The following is a 23444-nucleotide window of genomic DNA, read 5'->3' as shown; positions in this document are numbered from 1 at the left end:
CACGCACGGAATTCTTTCCGTTTGGATCGAGAAAGATCCGGAAAATAATCTGCCAGTTCCTCTAGGAATTTAGAAATACATTCATATGAAAGAGTTTATTTGAATGTTTTCTATCCATGTAACACTGTGACCAAATATGTTTCAATCAAGTGCTTTTAACAGATGGTTATCGAGTTAGCATTAACCACTGGTGGGCTTCCAGTATCGAGGAAAATGTGGAAATATCTAATCGTTACTGAAAATAATCTGCCAGTTCCTCTGGGAATTTAAAATTACATTCATATGAAAGAGTTTATTTTAATGTTTTCTATCCATGTAACACTGTGACCAAATACATTAGGTTTTGTGATTTTTCAATCAATCGCAATCAACAGGATAGCTTCTGAAGATTATTCTTCCCCATCAGTAGGATATTTCCGTATCCAATATTGGATGCATAAAACCTTGTGCCTCCAACGTAACGCTCTCGTTTTCGAAGTTCGCCAAATATTCATTCATTCAGAATGAATTCAGATTCAACTTCATACAAATGATCTCTAAATCAACGATAGTCCTACGTCACCCTTGCGGTTATACCATAGATATAACCCACTTCCTGTTTTCTTGAAAGGAAACCCTTCTAATCAGTCTTCGGAATGCAACTCGGTGCCGATGTGCAACTTTTTTTTGCACCCAGTTGAACTCTCATTCCTTGCCCACACATGCGCTCGGGTGAATCAACGCGCACCGAAACATAGTTGAAATGTTTTGTTGTCAACACCGTTTGCTTTAAAGTTCGAACATCCTTACTTCACCGTATCCTTACACCGGTTTATATACCCAGTTTCAAACCGCGCTCGCCTGACGCTTGTCTGCTTTGCTTTCTCTGTTGAAAGATTGTTGATCACACAAGCGTATACGGTTGGAATGGAGGCGCGCTGTTGTTTTTATGCTTAGCTTAGAACGAGTGAAGATATAAGGGGCGCTAGAATATGTGTGTGCATAAAATGAGGCGGGCATCATACAAGTGAGCAGTAGGGATTGCATTACCGTGCCAAATTTTTAATAAACGGTTATCAGGTAATGAAAATTTCTTTACTGGTAAAACCGGTAAATTACCATTAATAAAATACCTAGAAATTAACCATTTTCTTGAAGAAACGGCTTTTAATGATAATAATTAGTTTACAATAAAATGTTTTTGCTACTTAGTTTGCTGCTTAGGGACATAAATAATATTGACTTTGTCGTCTTCTGATCTTAATTGGATCTCATGAACGAAATTCCCAGAAGAGAAAAACACACGTTCATAGTTTACTGATGTTGGGCGTACAGTACGAAAAGCATCGAATACTCTTGTCATGTATTTGCCTCTGGTACCCCCTGTTAATACCTTTGATTGATGCAATGGTCGTTCAAGTTTTCTCTTGATGCTCAACTATTCTGCAGGTTGTGCATCGTCCAGTGGATTTTTCCCTCCTGTTGTCCAGCTACTGAAATCTGAACTCACGAACGATTTCAAACGCCTGCTTGATCAATGCAATCCGCGACGGTTGATAGAAGACGCCGAAGTCATCATTAATTGTGTCACGACCACGAGCAGAATGATTATTCATATACGCGAACAAATCTGCCTATACAAACCGTTTATCCTTTCCTTTATCTTTTCAATCAGGGCTTCAAGTAGCTGCTTCGAGATTTCTGATGGTTTTCCGATAGCTGTTCTAACATAAATTGCAATCCGACATCAGCTTCATAAAGGGTGCAGCTCTTTCGCCATAGCAGTTTAACAGCGACGAGAACTGGCTCGAGGGCTTCAATCAATTCCTTTATCGTTGTCTGTTCTTCGTCGTTGAAGCTCGGAGGTTCTAGAATCGGCGCAACACTGTCAGTTTTTTTTTCGATGTTATATTGATTCTCGAGTAATATTTAGATATTATCCATATTACCATATTATTTATGATGTAAAAAATAAATTACCGAAATTACAGGTTATCGATTGTATAACTACCGGTAATTCAGTGATGAAAAATGATCCGGTATTACCGGTAAAACCGATTAACAATCCCTAGTGAGCAGCGATGTTAAGTATCTGAATTCTGCGCCGTGTTCATTTTGCGTTAGTTAACGGACGGATTCACCCGAAGATAGCAACGATGCAATTATGGCACGTAGCAGGCTTCGGATTACATCAACAAGCACCGAGATTGGCGACCACCGCGAGATCGTAATTAAATATATTGTTTTGGCTAGGGACTGTGCAGAGAAAAGGACTTAGGTTTAGCATTTAATATTATTCGAAATAAAGATAAATCTGAAATAAACGTCCGAACCAAGTGGATCATTTTTTTTAAAAAGATATCACCTGGTAGAATAAGTTAACTCGCTCACTTGTTTCTGAGTTTGGTGCATTTCGTACCAAACGTGTTTATTACACGTGTTTATTATGAACGCGCGCTGATGAAAATAAAACTCAAGCACAGCGCAGCGTATGTTTTCTGAAGACTGCTTCTTATTTAACAAGGTATGGAAATGTTGCAAATTAAAAAATATATATTGGAAAAATATTGAGAGAGTTTAGAGATAATTTTTTTTAAATATTAAATTCGATTTTAGAGTAAAATTTTTTAACAGTGCATTCAAAATATTATGTTTCCTACATATTTCATTGAATTTCAAACAACTTTATCAAAAATTATATTTCAGATAGACATCTGAATTTTGTGTTAAGATTTTTTAACAAAAGATCAGTGAATATGCCTTTTAAAAAATCAGTTCCAATTTAAATTGTTGTTATGATAATGAAAATTGTGAATTTGGGTGTGTAATGGGATCATTTGTTTGAGAAATCCCATAAACGCCATTTTTATCAAAATTGACTGTTTGGCAGATTTTGAGACCTTGAAGGTACCAACATCGACCATCAAAATTTCAGAAAAAGTTATTTCTACGAACCCCCTCAAATTGGGGTTGCAGATATTCGTTTGTTTGAGAAACCCCATAAGTTCTCCATGGTTCTAAAGCACAAAGAACACTAAGCTGAGTGGCAGGCAAAGTTCCGTAGTACTCATCAAATACTTTTCTTATTTTAGGAAATGCAAAAAGTATTTTAAAATATACCCGATCTTCCTCCACACCGTATTTTTGCATTCCTTATGCATTAAAAGTAAAACAAACAATACTTATCCAAAGCCCCCCCCTCCTTCTCCTACCTCCTTTAATGCAGATCATAACTAATAAATATCCCCATTCTTATGAACATTTAAAGTACATAAAATTGAGTTCAATCACTTCAAACCCGCTAAATCCACCACTGATTTCTCGTTTGTTTGAGAAAGCCCCTAAGTCCATCAACTTTAAAAGCTTAACCTGTTATATTGATGAAATAGTGGCCCCAAATAACATGTTATGGGTCTAATAATCGAACCTCATACCAACAAATTGGAGGACCAGGTCAAAATTTTGAGAAAAAGAATTTTTAGTCGTTTTGACGCAAGAGCGTCTAGTGGACTTATGGGGTTTCTCAAACAAACGATTCAATTACTCTTGCCGGATGTTTAACTCTCTTTGCAATCCAATTGTATGGTACACCCTTCTTGTACAAGTGTATAGATTTACATACTAACGTTCAATATCTCTTCAATTAATGGTGGATATTGATTTCAAACACACAAATCAATAGATAATATCGCCAGCAATTGTTTTTGCCTAAGACATATGATCGGCGTTAAGTCAGACCGGATCATGTGACATTCTTAAGATTTCGATAAAAACAAACTTGACACAAAACAGATTTATTTGGCTTCTTATACATGGTACTTTCTGACTAAACCAATGAACCAATTCGTTAACACTTGGTTCACTATGACAGAACAATTTTAAAATATTTTTCAATAAATTAACAGTTATAAGTCAAAGTATGTACCATTCGCCATTCTGTTATGAAAATTAGAGGGAGTAGGGGTATGGGGAAGGAATGGCGTTAAAATATAGTTTTGTTCAGCATAATAGTCTCTACAATCTACTACAAGCATGAATTTGATTGCACGGCTTACATGTTCAATCAATTACCATTTTCAATCATCTTGAGGAACAGGAACACTGAATAAAATCGTCAAATTCGGATTCATTGTCATCGCTACAGTCCAAACTAACGTTTGTATTAAAAAAATGGACTTTTTTCGGATGGTGATAAAAAAAACTAAGACAGATAATTGAGTTCGATAAATTTCCCATGGAAGGGATTTATATTAGCTTACTTGCAAAAAAAATTCTACGCCCTTGCGAGCGACCTTCCGGACCACCAGAACATTCGCCATGGCGGACGAAAACATACGTGTAGGCATATTTTTGCGTTCTTTCTTAGTTTTATTTATCAATTCCTTCTCAGTTTTTGCAACAAATTTGTTAGAGTAGATCTTACGCTTCAGATTTGCCCGAAAATTTTCGATGAGATGCAGCTGGGGACGTTAGGCGGGTTCGTCGACTTGGGTAGATCCGGCCTGAACACCGCGTATTCGCCCTTATGGTAATTTTTGATGAACGACGCAACTTCCGGCGAGCACTTCGTACTATAATTTTCCCCGTTCGAGGCCAGTCCGGAGCTAAAGAAGAGTGGTTTTGACATCCCCTTCTCGCTGATTGTCAGCCACAGCAGCACCTTCTTGGGGAATCGGTGTGTGAAATAAACTTCACTGCGGAGTTCGCTTCCTTCATGGGAGAAGTAAAATACGAAGTGCCCTGCCAGTCGTTGCCAAAAAGGGTGAGATAGGTTCGCCGGGAAAATCGACTTGACCATCTTATTAAACCGCTCAACAGCTCCGAGTCCAGTGGACGGGACTTCCGCATCCTGACATGTATGTCCATGTTCGCCAGGTACTTTTTCACTGTTTGGTCGGTTGCATCGACTTCCCAGTCACTTGTAGTCACTTTTCCCTCGATCTTCCTCTTCAGCATCCTTTGGAGCTTCTTGTCGCTCAGAGTCGTCGGCCATTCCAGAATCGAGCTTTCTTTATTTCGTAGTTTTTTCGTAGTACTTCTGACTGTTCATTCTTGTTGATGGTAAGTTATCTAAACCAGGCCTTTTTGAGAAAATTCCCTCCAATCCATGAAATTCCCATCTCCAAAACTGTGACTTTATCAGTTCGGTTCGCAAATTGCAGTTTGGTTTGCAAATATTCTGCGCTAGATCTTCTTCATGTAGTACAATGCATCAGAAGTACAGATAACACAGAAGTATTAGGTCACAAAATTCTGGTAGGAGGGACCGTGCACTTGATCCAGTATTTGAGTAGCACAATACACCAGTGACTGTGATCAATCCATAAATTGGTTTCACAGCTTAATAAAGAGCACTCCATTGAGTTTGCGACAATCTTTTAATAGCACACCTGTGTGGCTCGGAAACATTTCTCAGCGATCAGTTGAAACTGCGAAAAATGAGTAAACAGATTGAACAGTTCTAAAAATGTCACACACTGTAGATTCTTAGCAAAACCAGGTTGTGCTCATAACTCCAAAGAGAAGTCTACAAACCCTATGGATCCGGCTTTTTTGTTTTGCTTTCTCAACAAAACCCGAACTCCTTCAGTTGATCCTGACATGGTTGGAGCGCTCGATAGCATGCGAACAGCTTTTGCAGCTTTTCCCACCCAAAACGAAACAACTAGGAATTGGTTCTATCTGTGATATAACCGCAAGGTTAGCATAGGACTACCATTGGCTTAGTAATCATTTGTTTGATGTTGCATCTAAATCAATAAAATAACCAATAAAAAAGGATGAATGGATATTTTGTTTTTCCTTGGAATTGTCTTGCGGTCGGTTCAAATATATACAAAATAATATTCTTTCGCTTGTGATCTTTCGACACTCAAATTTTCAAGACAACGTTATTCAATCCCCCGTACATCCGAAATACATTTTCCGTGATAGAAAAAACCATCACGGAAACACCTAATTAGCTTCCCAAATGTGTGCGAAATCATATTTTACCCCTTGGGTGCATTCACGAGCAAACGATTTTGCATGTCCGTTCATCACGGCAACGAAAGAGAAACGAACAAAGGTTGGCTATCCGACGCATTATGCATCATGCATTAATCGCAGACCAATCGAGACCGAAACGAAATTTCAAGAAGCTATCGCTGTTTATAAGGATTTTATAATTGTAGATATTTTTTTTATAATTTAAATAGTTTGCTTTCGAAGCAGTTTTGAGCTATTGAAACAAGCGCCCCCCTACACTACGCCACTGATTCTACACTATATACAGAGTGACAAAAAAGTCCGGTCACACAGGAAAATCTCAATATTTCAAAGAATAAGAAGAAAATCTGAAATTGGCTTTCATAGCTTTATTCAGTTCATAAAGATACTTCACAGACGATATCTCGGAATCACACCACCTTTCTCTGATCGAACCAGCTTCAGACGTCTCGGAAAGTCGTCGCAAGCGGCGCGCACGTGCTCCATCGGCATCTCGTCCCAGATTTTCGTGATAACTCGCTTGAATTGCTCCAAATTTGTTTTTTTATAGTCGTTCAGCTTCGACATCATGTATCCCCACACGAAATAATCCAGTGGATTCAGATCCGGAGACGACGGAGGCCATTCATTCTTCGAAATGAAATCGGCCAAGTTTTCCTTACACCACGCCTGAACAACCTTTGCGGTGTGGAATGGGGCGCCATCTTGCTGGAAGCAGTAGTAATCGTCTTCAAACGATAGTTCAGCTTGAGGCAGAACATTTTTCTTCAAAACCATGTCCAGGTACGCTGCGTTGATTTTGACCCCTTTATCGATAAAAATAAGAGGCAGTTTACCTCTCTTGCAAATGGCTCCCCAAACCATCACTGACGTCTTATTTTGGAACCGGGAAACGTTCAGTTTGTCCGCAAGAGCTTGCTGGAGGCTCACACTCCAAACTTGATCATTTTGGCGATTGACTGTTTGCTCCAAAACGAACAGCTTCTCGTCCAAAAAAATAATCTCGTCATCTGCGCGCCAACCGAGCAACTCTCGCGACCGTTGGTACCTCTTGTCCTTTGTAGCTTTGGTAACCCCATGAACCACCTGTTTTTTGTACGGTGTAAGTTTTAAATTCTTACGCAGGAGCAGGCGGATTGATTCTCGGTTCATTTTAAGGTTCCTGGCCAGCTTCCGTGCAGATTGGGCGGGATTCCGGCGAATCCGGTCTCGTATAATCTTTTTCAGCCTTGGAGTTCTCACAGACCTTGGTCGTCCATATCGTGCCTTGTCCTCGGTGCCTCCGGTCTCTAGGTACCGATTTATGGTCCGGTACACGAATTTCCGGTTGATTCCGAGCGGTTTTAGGTGTTTGAATATGTGTCCGGGTTTGTACCCTTTCACATATTCAGCGATAACAGCTGCTCTTAACTCTGCCATGGCTCACAACTCAATGTAAACAAACTGCACAGAAACGAAATTCTGCCACTTTGGGCAGCAAAGTTAGCCCTTTCATTTGACATATAGATGGCACCAGAGAGATGCAACGTGTAGGCTACAGGCGACCGCAAAAAAGTGTGACCGGACTTTTTTGTCATCCTGTATGTTCTTCAATTCAACCGACTTCTTACATATCTCTGGAACCTCAAAAGAAAATGCTCCTATTAATTACTTAGTACTGAAAATGGAGTGGTTCTATAGTTTTGAAACGCAGTGTAGTAGAGACACCAAATTTATTCTGCAAAATTTTCAACGAAGCAACGTTTCGGCAAAATAAACTTTGTTTGTAACACAAAATTTTACACAATATCTTTGACCAATAAAATTATCCATATCAAAAATAGTCGAACAAAAAAAGTTAACTTGTTCTTAATGAAACTAAATGACAGATCGCTCTTAAAAATTGACATTATTGACTTTAAACTTTAAAAGAAAATTGAAGAATGTTTAGCGGAAGATTTTAAATTACAAATTACCGGTATACATTTGAGAGAATATACATTTCTTGTTCATCTTACCACCACCATATGTTCATTTAACCCACACTAAAGGGTGTGTCACATCAAATTGCATCACGGAAAAAAACGCTGTAGAAATTTAATTTTTAGGAATTATATCTTCAGCTTTCACTTATAATCAGATAAGAGTGTATAGATCACGTTGACCATGCTTCACTGTCAATTTTTCGTAAATTTGGAAAAATGTCGTCGATCGAAAAAGAGCGTCGTGGATTAATCCTGTGCACTCATTTCGAGAATCCGGAGTTGTCACATCGGGACATCGGTAAGATGCTGGGAATCGTCCAATCCGGGGTCAGCAGAGTACTAAAACGATACTTCGAGAACCTAACCATCGACCGGAAGGTGAAGAACGGCAAAAATGGATGCTCCGTCAGTGAAAAAGATCACAAGCGCGTAGTTAAGCAGTTTAGACGTGATCCGAGAAGCTCGGTGCGGGATGTCGCAAATAAGCTGAATTTGTCAAGTTCATTCGTCCAGCGGACCAAGCAGCGGGAGGGCCTGCGTACATACAAGGTTCAGAAGGCTCCTAACCGCGACGAAAGATGATGATGATGACCCACCTCATACCCCTACAAAGGTTTGAACTGGCCGATTTATCTAATCGAAAACGAAAGGCAAAACATGGTGGGGAAGACGCGAGCCCGGAAGCTGTACACCGAAATGCTGACGAAGCCGCATTGTCTGGTAATGGACGACGAAACCTACGTCAAAGCGGACTTTCGTCAGCTGCCGGGCCTGTTGTTCTTCTCCGCAGAGGACAAATTCAGCGTTCCGGAGGAGATTCGCATGCAGAAACTGTCCAAGTTTGCCAAAAAGTACATGGTGTGGCAAGCGATCTGCTCTTGCGGAAAGCGGAGCGCCCCCTTCGTGATGACCGGCACGGTAAACGGGCAGGTTTACCTTAAGGAGTGCCTACAGAAGCGCTTACTACCACTATTGAAGCAGCACGAGGGCCCGACCATCTTCTGGCCGGATCTCGCTTCGTGCCACTATTCAAAGGACGTGTTGGAGTGGTACGAAGCCAACGGGGTCACCTTCGTGCCAAAGGAAATGAACCCGCCCAACGCGCCGGAGCTTCGCCCAATAGAGAAATATTGGGCGATTATAAAGCAGGCCCTCCGGAAGAACCCAAAAGTTGTCAAATCGGAGGCGGACTTCAAGAGAAAATGGATTTCTGTTAAAAAAAAAAACTACAACCTGACGTTGTACAGAACCTTATGGACGGGGTAAAGAGGAAGGTGCGAGCATACGGGCTTGGGCTCGAAGTATGAATAAAAAGAAAATGCCAAAAGTTGTTTAATAGTTTTTATTTTACTGTCTAAAATTTTCAAAAGGATCGATCTACTGGGCGAATTTCTACAGCGTTTTTTCCGTGATGCAATTTGATGTGACACACCCTTTACAAAAAAAAATCTCATTGGTCTGTTTTTATTCCTGTAAAAAACCATGTGTTGTGAAACATTTGACGGAATAATTCGGGAAAAATGTATTAAACTACAAAAAGGTTTTGGCGTTTAACTTTTGGAAAACATAAATTTTCATAGATACCTGCTTCTTCTTAACCTGACTTAATCTTTACGTGTTCCCCCCACCCCACTGTCATTTTGAAATAAACACCATAAGAATTTGAATGAAGAGTTTCAGCGCGATGCTATTTTGTAAATTAGGTAATTCCACCAGATACACCGTGAGCTGGTTGATATTCGTCAAAGAGAGAAAACGCCTAGCAATGGTCAATCTTCCACGCGCTGATTTGCCGTGAGTATCGAATAAAACATAAAGAATGAAAAGGAAGTTGAGGGTATTCTTTTTAATTTTGCTTGCGAAGCCCCTACATATTCTGACACAACTAGAAAAAAGAAATCAACTTTCTTGTGGCAGGTTTCATGAACATGAAAAAATGTAGCATGATGCTATGCACTACAATGTTTACGAATTGCCATCCCAGTAAAATGTAATGTAAAAGGCAGAACACCTTATTTCTAAAGCCGCAATATATATATATATATATATCTCAGCAAGCAAGTACTCTATCATTATTATTCCGAAGATTGACTGCAATATGGTTCATCGTTTTTTAATTTTTTGTCCATTCCCGGACCTCGAATTAGCATAATTTGATGAAGTTCTATATTCTTATCGTTATCATCGTCGTCACCATCTGCCTTCACCAGCGAAACGAACCAGAATAATTAAATAAAAACAAGAAATTAATTAAAATTGCCTTTTTTGTGTTTCCTGCCCCCCTGAGTTGTGATCTGTCCCCTGCCAAAAGGCCGAACCTGTTACCTCGGGGGCGGATACTGTCGGAAGCTGTTGTCGGAATTAATGCGATGTTTTCTCTCTCTCTCCTCTCATTTCTCCTCACCGTGCGTACAAACATCTCACCATGAACACTGCCGGGCTGAATCAACAATGTCTTCTCCGCGTGGACAACGGCTCGACCACATGTGACTGACTACCGCCCGAATGGCTCTGGACCCGGTCAAAACCACATCTGCAACCACACTGACCGTTCGTCCCGAACTGAAGTCTGCCAACGGTGGACTGGTGATGGTTGCATTCTATCCACATTTCGTTAGCTGCGGCGAGAAGGCAACCCTCAAGGATGTTGTCGGTGAGTTTAATTTATATTAAATTTTCTTGAAGAGTCCCTCCCCCGCAATTACCGATCCCATTTTTCTGATGGGGTTTCATCCGATGCTGCGGGAGAATGAACAGAAGTTTGTCTAGAAGTTGAAAGAAGGTTCGTTTGACCGGCAGCAGGCTGGTCGGCCGATCAAATCTGGTGTACCAAAGTTGCTTTTGGCTAGCACTGCCGGGTGCGGATGTTAAAAATTCAATGGTGCAGTTATTCCTGTTACACAAGTTGCCTACAACGACGGAAGTAATATTCGCTGCCCGGATGGATGAAAGTAAAATCCTTCCGGCTGGCTGACGATCACGGCGGATGAATTTATGATTTTCGGCCAATTAAACCGAGCCCATATGCTTAGATTTTGGTCTAAAAATCACATAAAGGAAGTGCCGCCATGTCCTTTACCGCTGATTGTTATAATGCTATTGTGGGATCGCCCGCTCTTCCCTGTTTCTTTTTCATTAAAGTTGAACAAGTCGATGGAATTTAATATTGTGTAGCAATCTTGTCGGAGTGGAATGTCTTTGCTTGTGCGTCTTCTTCTGACAATGTCTAGAGGATTCAATTTAGAGCTGCTGTAGAAGCTTCCAGTTATACATATATTGAAAAAAGCATTGAGATAGTTAGCAGAAGATTCCCAAAGGTTATTAAATAATGAAAATTGTTGTCACGCATTGCTTCTCTTCGTTGCTGTGATCGTAAAAAACATCTCAAACTCCCTCATCGCGGCACGATAATTATTTTTCATTCAATCAAATTCCTTCCGATTATTCCGACGGAGTCTGCCTCACCAGCTTGAACGGTGGCGACTCATAGAGACTATAAAAAACCATAGGACAAACTCAACAGAAAACGTCAACCAAATATGATGATTGCCTCGCGAACCACACTGGACTTTTCCTTCCCGAAAGTACGCACCAAAAAGGGGTTAATTGGATTGAATTCGCTGCTGGGAAGCTTCTTCATTTCTTTGAAACCTTGGTTCCGCTTCCGAGAGCAATCACGAGAACGCGCCTAGAGGATGCTAATCAGACGACTAGTTTCGAATCTATTATTGGATGTCGTTTGATCTATAATTACGATCCTTCGCATCGTTTAGTCGACGTCGCGACTTGATGCGGACAAGTGATGGAACAAAGAATGAGTTTCGTTGGGGAGTGGGAAAATGTGACGACCGTTTTTCGTGAGAATATATACGTTTTTCGATACGACACCGAGAAAAGCCCGCGTTCGAATTAGCTGAAAAGTGCGAGCGAAGATTAATTGCACAACCAACTTTGGCCGGTGCGCCGACTCTGCTACAAATTCGCTGCTCTGCCCGGGGGGGATTCCATCTGCTGTGCGGAGCAAAATCCGTGCAAAACACAATCAAAGTTGTATCGTAGTTTCAAGTTTGTTCCCGGGAGGAAATTTTCCCAGAAGAGATTTGTAAGATCTGGTTCGCTAAATGAGGTGGGGTGGAATTGGGTGGGATGGAGTTGGTGCTTATTGGTTGGTTTTACTCGAACAGAAATGCACGGTCAACACTCAGCATCTTCAAAGTTGAAACCATTTGTTATAATGAACAACCGAATGTGGAAAGCCAGCACATTAAATCCAATTGAAAAGTGTGGATTTTGATTTGTTCGCAATCTACCAGTTTTTTTTTTCAGAAACGACCCGGTATATCATAATTAGATTTTTTAGTCATATGCTGAGACGGCTACTGGCAATATTGTGGATATTAAAGAATATGACACATTTGAATATATTTCGTGTTCAGGAATGGATTAGTTAACGCCTCATCACATTGAACACCAATAGCATAGTTTAACATTGAAAATATTAGGTTGGCGAAAAAGTAATCCATTATTTCTGGGTGAAATTCAAAATCTTTGTTATGAACCGTTTTATTGTAAAATATGTTACCATCCTAAAGGTAGCTTCATAATGCCTCTCTCACAAAAATCCTGGTCCTTATAGACGAAAAACTTTTGCAAAGATTTTTACAATTTTCTCTTGATCCCAATTTCTTGTAATTACTCGGTGCCAGGTCCGGACTATATGATGTATGAATTAAAATGATGTTTTTGGTAGCGAGATCAAGCTCCTGGATTTGTGTGGACTTGCGTTATCCTGACCTAACACAACGCCTCCTTTGTTGGCCAATTCTGGACATTTCTGGTCAATCGCTAGACTCAAACGGTCCATTTGTTGTCATTTGTTGTTTTGTAGAAAATTTAGTGTATTGCACTGAACAAAATTTAAAAAAAATCTTTTCATTTTTAAAAAATATTATGAATTAAAAAAAATGGGGGTCTCCGTAGCCACATTGGTTGCACGTTCGCTTAGTAAGCGATCGATCGTGAGTTCAAAACTCAGGTTCCTCATTGACCATCTTTGTGTTGTTACAGAATAGCTACGTCCACGCAACAATCATCAGCGATGGAGATCGTTCCACGGTCGAAATAAGATCGATTCATCCATACAACTGCTCTGCTCTGCAAGATACATCGGGCTGCTGTTCTATAAATAACTCAACAATGATCATTCAACTGTCTCCGCTGTCCGGTGGTCCAACTGGATAATGGAAGAACAGAAAGAATAGTCTTACGCCTAAATGGCTACTGTGTGAATGTACCATATGTAATGGTATAGAAGGAATACTGGCGAATGGCAACTGTGTAATGTGCTAATTATAGAAATGATAACCATGTGACATGTACACGATTAAAATTCGGCTCTGTTTACAGCTAAAAAATGCTAATGAGCCTTAAATAAATAAGTGGGATAAAAAAAAATTGCACAACTAAATGTAACCAAAAAAAACAGCAAAAGATTTTTTTAGCTTGAAATGTCACCTTTACAACGAACCTAAACTTGAAACTGTATAATCGATATTACGCGAGATATTGAATACTGAAGTCAGGTACCGAGAAAATAATGGATTATTTTTCCCCAACCAAATATCGTTTGATAATACACAACATGTTTGATTCTGATACTCCGAATCGCGGAGTTTACGATGTAGGTCGCGGAGCAGACTTTTCTCCAAGAGCGTGTCCTTCGGATGCTTGGACAACATTCGAAATCGAAGCCACCTCCGAAAGACTGATTGCCAAAAATGGTTGCTGTTGTAAAAAAGCATCATCAAGATGAATATATTGTGTTCTGATCGGATCTAGCTTCATGTCATTACGAAAAGGCCACTCTGGATTGGTTGACCGCACATAACATACCGTTCGTACGTAAAGAAGACACTGTCTTATTGTTTCACACCTTACATGCACATTGTATGGATTTGTGCAACGAGGAATTGGTTTTTAAAAAAACATTTTTTTTTTATAAAACCTGTTTTTATTTGGTCCCGACTTACCCATCGAATTCAGTATTCAAGAATTAATGGGTTACTTTGCAAGCATCAAAGGTTTTAAGGGAGTATTCTAGTGTAAAGGCAAGAATTTCGGACGTTTTTTAGAGTTCTGAACAAATAAAACAAAGAATATTTTTACTATCCATTATTTCGTTATTTTTTTAGTTGTTTGTAACAATACAACAAGAGTTGAACGGAAAGAAATATTCAATGAATGATTAGTGGGAAGGAGAAGTGAGGAGGTTAAAAAAAATGTGTGTCATGGTGCAAAAAAAAACACTGCGTTTCACAAAAATAGAACCACTCATTTTTCCTGAGTTTTCAAAGATATGTAAGAAGTCGGTTGAATTGAAATATATAGTGTAGGATATAATAACTATCTTCATTTATAAGACTGACCATTTGAACTTTATTGTTGTGTTCAGGCGCGAGATATTCAAAAAACTAAAATTCCAGTGTTTCATAACTATAGAACCAGATGGAAAAACTCTTACTCCTTTACAACATTGATGTCAATTTCACATGAATTACAATAAGTTTCTAATTCGTAGATCATCTTTAGTTCTCAATCAGTTCAAATAACCCATTCGGGTTTGTTTTGTCCAAGCTGTGCTGTGTTGTAGTGTGTATCTCGTTCTACGCAGAGGATACTGCTCGTTTAAGCTCTTCAAATCACTCATACTGCTTGTAAACTGCATCTACTATTCGTACGAATACTCCTCATAAGTTTTTAGCAGGTCTTTGATTCGGTAAACAAGCTGACCGGCCCAAAATCTGAAGCCCCTATTCATTAAACTATGCCATGACCTACCGGATTTTATAAATTGATGCCAAATTACCGAATTATTACATTGTTTAAATGCAAACACAGCAGTAAATAATTCTGAAGTACTGCGCTGCACTTCTGACTGTTCATTCGTTTTGACGGTGAGTTATCTAAACCATGCCTTTTTGAGAAAATTCTTCCCAAACGATGAAAATCGTATCTCCTAATGTGGAAGCTTAACCCATGGGCTTTACTATTTCAGGCGAACTTCTCAGATGAAAATAAATTCAACTTGAGTAGAATTTTTTCATACTGGAAGGAGTTACGGAACGTGTCATGTTATTTTTATACTCGTAATTTTGCAGGCGGCAATTTGATGGTTTGAGGAGACTATTTTCAAAAAGACCTGGCTCAGATAGCTTTTATTAACACGAATGAACAGTCAAAAGTGCAACGCAGTACTTCAGAATCATTTACTGCTATTTTTGCATCAAAAACACCGTGATAATTGGGTAATTTGGCATCAATTCATAAAATCCGGAAACTCATGGCATGGTTTAATGAATAGGGGCTTCAAATTCTGAACTGGTCAGCTTGTTTACCAGATCAAAACTATGTCATGAACTTATGAGCAGTATTGGTACGAATAGTAGTTGCAGCTTACAAGCAGTATGAGTGATTTGAAGAGCTTAAACGAGTAGTATCCTCTGTGTAGACCGAGATACACACTACAACATGGCACAACTTGGTCGAAACCACCAGAATGAGTTATTTGAACTGATTGAGAACTAAAGATGATGTACGAATTAGAAACATATTGTAATTCATATGAAATTAACATTAATTTTGTAAAGGAGTGAGAGTTTTTCCATCTGGTTCTATGGTTGAGAAACACTGGATTTTTAGTTTTTTGAATATTTCGCGCCTGGACACAACAATAAAGTTCAAATGGCCAGTCTTATAAGTGAAGATAGTTATTATATCCTACACTATATACTTCAATTCAACCGACTTCTTACATATCTCTGAAACTCAGGAAAAATGAGTGGTTCTATTGTTGTGAAACGCAGTGTATATTCATATCAAATTTGGAAGAAATCAGTTCAGTGGAATATCGTTTGCGCCAGCTTGAAAAAACTAGTCGTCAGGACCGTAGTAGATTAGTTACCGCATCACTTAAATCCTATCTAGGGTATATTCTTGAATGTCTAAACTTCAGAAATATGAAGAAAAAAAAATAGATTCTTCTTAAATTTCTTGGCTAGACCAATCAGCACTTTCGTCGCCCATCACCCAGATACGGGTAACACTTTTCTCGTTCAAATTGAATAGGATTTCTAAAGAAAGTTTGATGGAAAATATAAATATGGGCTGTGTAGAAAAATCATAAAAAAAACATTTTAATATGATATGATTTTATGTATCTTGAACCGATTTCTTTATACCCTCATAATCGAGATGAAAAATAGAAGGTGGGAAGATTCACGGGTTTTGGTTGTGTTGAACTTTGATTGTGTTAGTAGCCAGGAAGATAGGAGGTTCACAAACCAGGAATACCAGTCAGTTACTCAGTATTAATTGGTTGCTGTTGACACCAATGTATTTGTTATATCAAAATTTAAAGTCTCTTTTTAAACATTGTTTCTTTAATGAGACCCCACAGGAAACATCTGCCACTCTCCCATCGCCGAAGCGGTGTTTTTGAAGACAATCGTCGACGATGGTGTGGCTGAGCAATGAAAAGTAACTGTTCCACTATCGGTGATTGGCACGTAGGTAATCGGCTAAATCACCGTGCACTATCCGCTGCTGTAATGAATTCTTGTCTCAAATTCAGAGAGGTGAACTTTTAAATCATTTGTATATCTTCCATTGACGAATTTATAAAGTGCGCTACTATGTGTGACGTCCCGTCACCATGAAGTCAATGTAAAGGAATGAACTGTCAAATATTATCCCATAGAAATAGTATGGTAGCATTCAAATACAACATCACCGGCAACTTTGACGTCATCAAAACAATTCCAAGAGAATAGTTGACGGGACGGTAACGGTGATGTGTATGTGTAGCGCACTTAAGGGGGACCCCGGTCTGGAAAATCGAAAAAATCGAATTTTTTTTTTGCATTTTTCGAAAGCTTATGCTTTTAGGAATGATGGTCTAGGTCCTAGGATTTTTCGATATTTGATTTCGTTGGAAAAATACAGCCAAAAGTATAAAATCACCTCAAGGGATATAGTATTGCTGTACGAATTTTTGAACGTGTTTTCAACATTTTTCAACATCTCATTTATTCAATTTTTATGAGCTTCTAAACAGCGATTTTCCATAAAAAATGATTCATTTTTAACAAAAACGACCATCGTTTTGACAATTTTTCGAATTTTAAAAAACCCCTATGTAAAGTTTTAGGAATTGTCATAAAGTTTCAAAATATTTATTGGAATTCGTTCTGAGACATCCCGTTGCTTCAGAACCGATATCACCAGCAAGGTACCGATTTCAAATCATCAAACTGTCAACAGCGTAATAATCATTATTCATGCAATCAAAAAAATCGAAAATACATCTTCAAACATACCTTAAACAATAACCAAAATACTCGAACACTCCACAGGGATGCTACCATTGCAAAACCCGCAGTGGGGGACTAGCATGTCTGACACATGGGTTGAATCACTTTGATTAGTACGGCCATGATCGGCCATCGTTGCCATTGGTTATAACACTTAATGGAAAAAATCGCTACTCCCCCACGAAGTAATCGATGATACCATCCTGAGGCAAGAACCAGTGAGGGAACTTGTTCTTCAGCATAGATAGGTTTCTTTCAAATCCGCTTCCGGTATTTCGCGGAAACCAGGCGTTTTCGTATCATCCGACAGTTTTTGCAGTCTGATTGTTCTCTGCATCGTCATGTTCCGTAAGAAATGAGAAAATTCTACCGGCAGCCATTTGATCCATGAGCTAATCTGCGAAAAATCTCTCAAGCCAAACCGAATTTACCTCAACCAGCTTCTTCGGGTTCAGAGACCTATTCCAGCGGCGACGAGAAGCGACCGGTTTTGGCAGCACCTGTCGCATAGACCGCTTGAATGATCCCAGTAAGTTTTACCCTTCTGATTTTGCATTGAGAGTGCCAGGAATAGCCGAAATGAATCCTATCAGCCGACCGAACTTGACTACTCTTACTCCACAGTGGCATTCCGAGCACCAACCATATGGTTCAAGTGCTCACTTCAAGAAGGTCGGCTGATAATCGAATCTAAACATGGATTTGTCTGCCTCTATCGGTTCTATTCATCCGTGCCTTAGGCACCGACTGTATATTTCAGAACTTGAAAGCTTTATTGAGTGCCTCCTCTGGTGTTTTCGCTGGCTTGAGCGAACTCAACTCTAGTTGCTCTTAAGTTCATCAGCATATCCTGGCTGGGGATTTGGCCACCTACAAATAGCCGGATATTACATTACCGTCGATTCATTGGTTCCAGCGGACGAACAAAACACAGCGCTTTTTATCGTACTTTCAATTGATCCTCGGTCCACCTTAGCACTTTTGTCATTATGCATCTTGTTTTTCTTTTTCTTATTTAACTTAACAGCCTTTCCTGGGCAGCTTCCATTTGTCGTGGCTGATATCACACCATTTGTCAGCGTCACAGATTTCTTCTCAAAATAAAATTTATGTAATGCTGCTCGGTGAAATTTGAAACAGTGACAGATATATATTTTCTTCGCGATTGCCAGGAATGACAATCGCCGAAGTCACCAACACCAAGTAGTAAAATGTACCAATCGTTGGTAGGGATGTGTATTGCATCTGACATTCATTTTTCATACGGTTGGTGATATATACAGACAATATACAATATGTGCATTCCACTAAAATTTGCATTACCAAATATTTGGTAACTTCTTTTACCAAATATTTTTCTGGGTGTGTAAAAACTTGCTAAACCTACCTACGTTCATATTGAAAGTCTACTGTACTCTAGTGTATTTAAAAATCCGACCAGAAATGGTTGGAACGTATATTTGCATGTTATTCCAATTCAGTTCCCTTACTACCAGTACTTTGCATGAAAATTTTCAAACGCTTCTGCTTTATACTGAACAGAACTCCAAATGTCTTAGGCAACTTTGGCGAAATCATTGAAAAACTCAGGTTTTTTGTCGTTTTCGAGGTATTGAGACCAAAGAGACAGTTAGTATCATGAATGAGACTTTTCCTTAAAACGAAAATGCCAAAAATTATATTTATTATATCAGAATCTCTTGCAATTGCGTTGCTGCGTTGCGAGTTGCAGAACACGAAACAAGACAAATAACACGAAACAAGACAAATGATATATCAATCAGAAGACAATTGTGAATTATTCTTGAATTATTATTAAAGGCGGTGAATAAAGGCGGTTATGATTCTTTGTACTTTTTTGTAGCGAAAGCATACCAAATTTGTTACTACGTTTAAGATGAAGATATTTCAGTTTTAAATACATGAATTACTTCAGCTTGAAATTGATGCTACCGGTGAAAACCGTTGAAATAACCTATAGCAGATAAGGATCGCAATAGAGTCTGCAGCAAGATTTGCTATGTTAGAAACTCAGTTTAAAATCGTAGGCGAAAAAAAAACAACTAAAAGAGCAAACATTGGAGAAAGGGTTGAAGAAAAGAGACATAGTGACATTTGGAGGTAAAAACAAACAAAATTACGAGAATCGATATAAAGTGAAGCTATTCCAATGACTATGCGAGAAGCTTATAAAAATAAGAGACCGGGCCGCTAGTAGTCCAATTAATTAATGTTGTTTTCTCCACATGACTTCTATGGCAACCGCTTGGCGCGCTGCAGTTTGTTTATTGTGTGCTTAGTGCATGGCAGAAATATAGTCTCTCTGTGTTGAGTGTGTTGAGGAGAACACTTTTGAAATGCCCAAGAAAAGGCAATATTCTGAAGAAAGACTAAATTATGAATGGATTAATATCATGGCAGTAAACTCATGCAATGATAAATGCAACATCTGATTGAAAATTCGAATTTTTTTATTAATAAATGGTGATTTCTAAAACTGGATAAACCATGATCATTTTTTGGACAATCTATGATCAGAGGTGGTCAAACCATGATCATAATTTCTCTTTGAGGAAAATCGTTAAAAAGCATAAAAAATTGAATAATCCCAACACCTTATGGTAGTACTAGCAACTAGAGATTTGGGGCTTTTCAGCAAACCCAAACTCGTATCGATTATGTGTGATCTTCATGAAGAAAAATCGATTTGCATTTACTAGTTGCGTAAAAACACCCTAAATTGGAGAAACCAAGATCATTTACCCTATATCAAACGAATATTAGAGAATTTCCGATTCCATTTGAATTTGAATAGTTGTGAAAATAGTTATTAACGTTAACTTTTTTTCACAAAAACGTGACCAATTTTCTGATTTGGCACCCTTCCAAAAAGACGTAGTTTTACGTCAAAAAAAATGGTTTCTCAAAAAAATCCTCAATCGGTTGCCGTTGCGGAAAGTTCGTTGGATTCTTCTCTTCAAGCATAAAGTCGATATTTTGTTGATCGAAAACTCCAATCCATCACGAAAGTGTTAACATATGCCAAAGTTAATTGTATGACATCTATATGTGGAATACCGAACGCTGCCGAAATTACAGGAGGTTAATAATCTTGCAGATTGAAAATTCTTACAAGATTTATGTTCACCTGTTTTCTTTCTTCCAATTCAACCGAGTTCGGCAATTGCGTTAGCTGAATAGATTGTCTGACGTGTTATCGGATTATTATGTAGCATTTGCATTCATCGAAGCGCTGTGAAATTTGAACCATCGTTGATTATCCCTTTCCTTGTCTGAAGCAGTCTTGGGTTTGGTTGGGAAAATCGTGAAGCATTTCGTCTGAACGGTATAAAGGATCTCGAATCTCTCCTCTGAAAGCCTCTCGCGACAGAGGAAAGAGTAGCGCCATCAAGATTGATCTCATGACTTTGCAATTAAACTCAGAGTTACAGCGGTTCACACGGCAACGTCGTTAAACTGGGATGCTGCAAAGCTTAAAGTACCCCATCCACAGACGCCTTTCTAAAAGAAAAAAATACCGTTCGATGAAAAGCGGAATGGACGATAAATCCTTTGTTGACTAAGTGATTTAATGGATTAACTGCGATGCTCCCGATTCACTTTGAATACATCGGAACCCCAGCTCTCATTTTTTCTGTCTTACAACATGAAAGACTGCTGCAGCTGACTTCGCAAAAGTTAATCGCTACCGGGGGATAAAAGTTCATCAAATTGTGTCCGCCTGAGAGTGACGTGGTGGAGGGGAAGCTATTACCGGAGTTTCATAAGACCAACAAAGGAGAACGGGGATTGTTACCTACCACCAGCGCCACCAGAGAATAGGGAGAAACTTTTAATTAGCACTTCCGTTTCTCGTTCTCTGACCAATGATTCATTTGGTCGTCTCAACGGTTGCGGTGGAACTGATGATTTCCTCGCCAATTTCCTTCCCACCGAAACCACAACGTCAACGATCAAAGCCTATTATTCTGTCCTCCTCGGGCGGCCAGAATCGCTCCCACACCGCTCACCCATTTGTATTAACAAATTGTTTTAATTAAGGACTCAATTTTTAATTAAATTACATGTTTCACCTTTTTTCTGCGATTCGTCATCGTTGTCGACGGTGTGTTGCGGTCATTACACGTGGGCCCGACGGTGCTCCGTTGGATCAACTCTCGTAACTCATCATCAACCTTTTGACACCCGGGGGCAATTCGGACATGTTCGGCGAATTTCCTCCATGGATGGAAACTCATTTTTCTGTGGTAATTCCTCGATACGACCCAGCGCACATAAATCATATCCGGGATGTGGCCGGAGTGGACCACGTCGGCATAGGTGCCGGCTACGATGGCGTTAATCTGTGAGTATATTTTTGACAAAAATAAGAAAAACAAAACTTTAATGCATTCAATATTCTAAAAAAAATACTACAATCGTCTATTTTTCACTTCATTTCTCCCCTCGTCCATACCTTTCGGCGTGACTGCCGAACCAATAAATTGGAAACAACCGCTCGGCTTCATCTACAGGGTGCCGCAAGGGCTGGAGGACGTCTCACGGTATCCGTATCTATTTGCCGAACTGTTGCTGTCGGAAAAGTGGACCGAAGAGGATATCGCCAAACTGGCGGGGAGGAATTTAATTAGAGTTTTCAAACAAGTAGAACAGGTGAGTGTGGCCGTGAAACGGATTTTGTTTCCGGTGCTCTTCATTTCAATTAAGCCAAAGTTGAGTTTCCGTCGGGTCGTCGTCAGAATTTATTCCCAATTAACGGTATTAATGGATTCGGTTTCGATTGGTCGATTGGTTTTGAAATTGTCACGAAACGTCTCCACTAAACAACCTGTTGAATGTAGGTGAATTTTCGCTTCGGTATCCGAATTTCGTTTTTCCGCATTGTTCGGAAGTTATAAATGACAATTTAGACTGTTCTGAATATGTATTAATTCCCAGGTACGCGACCAGCTGGATGCTCAGGGCATGCTACCAATCGATCAACCGATCCCACCGGAGGACATTCTCGGGAGATCCTACTGTCGCTACTCTGGCCCGCGGACGTGACGCAAAAGGAACCTCCCCGTAAGCTAGTTATTCCCGTGAACCAATCAGACCCCCGTTCGAAGAGTATCAATTGTTGAAAGAGTGAAAGCGTGTGAAAGATTGTATGGCAAAGAGAACATAAACGAGAATTACACCGGCAAACAAATTAGCACTCAATTTGTACACAAAATACTAACAATACTAGCATAAAATCACCCGAACATACAAAATAATAAAAAAAATATTTCACCAAACATTGGCACCGAGAATACGAGAGATAGGAACAATCAATGAAACAGAGTTCGGTTCTCCTGTTTGCATCCATAGATGAGACGAGGTGTGTTCGCATATCATAAACTAACTCGACTGGAGTCACTAACAAAATACATACACACAAGGGCAAACTAGTAAAATAAAGTTTAAATCCAACGCGAAATAAATCATCATGAACTCACTACCGAATTTTCCAAAAACAACCAAATTTACGTATATTTTTCTAAGATAGAACAAACAAAGCAAAGCAGATCTATCACCGAAAAACAAAACAGTAACGGCGTGAGAAGAAGTCCTCGCTGCTGAACAGAGCGCGTGTGAGGGCCGATTGCATCGAGCGTAAATAAGCGTAACTTCGAGGAACGAAATAAAATTCTAAACGAGAAATTTTTAGGCTAATGTAAAAAAAAACTGAACAAAAATGAAACCAATGAAAGTTAATCAAATAATAACTGTGTAGAAATTACTGAAACTGTTACATACAATAAAACAGATGCGACGCAAACAGTCATTCGATGTTTCATTTCACCCCCAACTGTCGAGAGAGAGAGAGAGAGGGTTGCGAATAATTTATCCGAAAAGATTCATTGTTACCCATTCCATTCCGAACATCGATCAAGTCGCGAACCTCGATGATGGTAAGTTGGCGAAGAGTCGGTACCAAAAGCAGCCGCTCTCACTGGATGGCGGTACAGAGCGCTATCCGAAGTCGAGTGGCGCGGAAAGTCCTCGCGATAAATCATAATTACTGGCACACGATAAATCATAAATCAAGCTACCCATTATTAGATACGCAGTCAAATGAGGTATGAACCAGATCGACGCT

The 23444-nt window shown here is 39.4% G+C and overlaps 1 protein-coding gene across 4 annotated transcripts in view; it reads left to right on the top strand.

The window, feature by feature from the left end:
• The window catches only part of LOC129775497 (dipeptidase 1), a 509186-nt gene extending 486064 nt beyond the window's left edge, over window positions 1–23122 (top strand). For all 4 annotated transcript variants that reach the window (XM_055780305.1, XM_055780304.1, XM_055780303.1 and 1 more), the window contains 4 exons: window positions 10500–10584; window positions 21590–21665; window positions 21835–21973; window positions 22259–23122. In XM_055780305.1, coding sequence (XP_055636280.1) covers window positions 10500–10584; window positions 21590–21665; window positions 21835–21973; window positions 22259–22366 — 408 coding nt within the window. In that variant the 3' untranslated portion in view covers window positions 22367–23122. The remainder of the gene's footprint in view (window positions 1–10499; window positions 10585–21589; window positions 21666–21834; window positions 21974–22258) is intronic.
• Window positions 23123–23444: the final 322 nt, after the last annotated feature.

Source organism: Toxorhynchites rutilus, chromosome 3, assembly GCF_029784135.1.
Source record: "Toxorhynchites rutilus septentrionalis strain SRP chromosome 3, ASM2978413v1, whole genome shotgun sequence".
Taxonomy (NCBI): domain Eukaryota; kingdom Metazoa; phylum Arthropoda; class Insecta; order Diptera; family Culicidae; genus Toxorhynchites; species Toxorhynchites rutilus.
The sequence above is the reverse complement of the archived record's forward strand: the minus strand, read 5'-3'. Positions and strand labels throughout refer to the sequence as shown.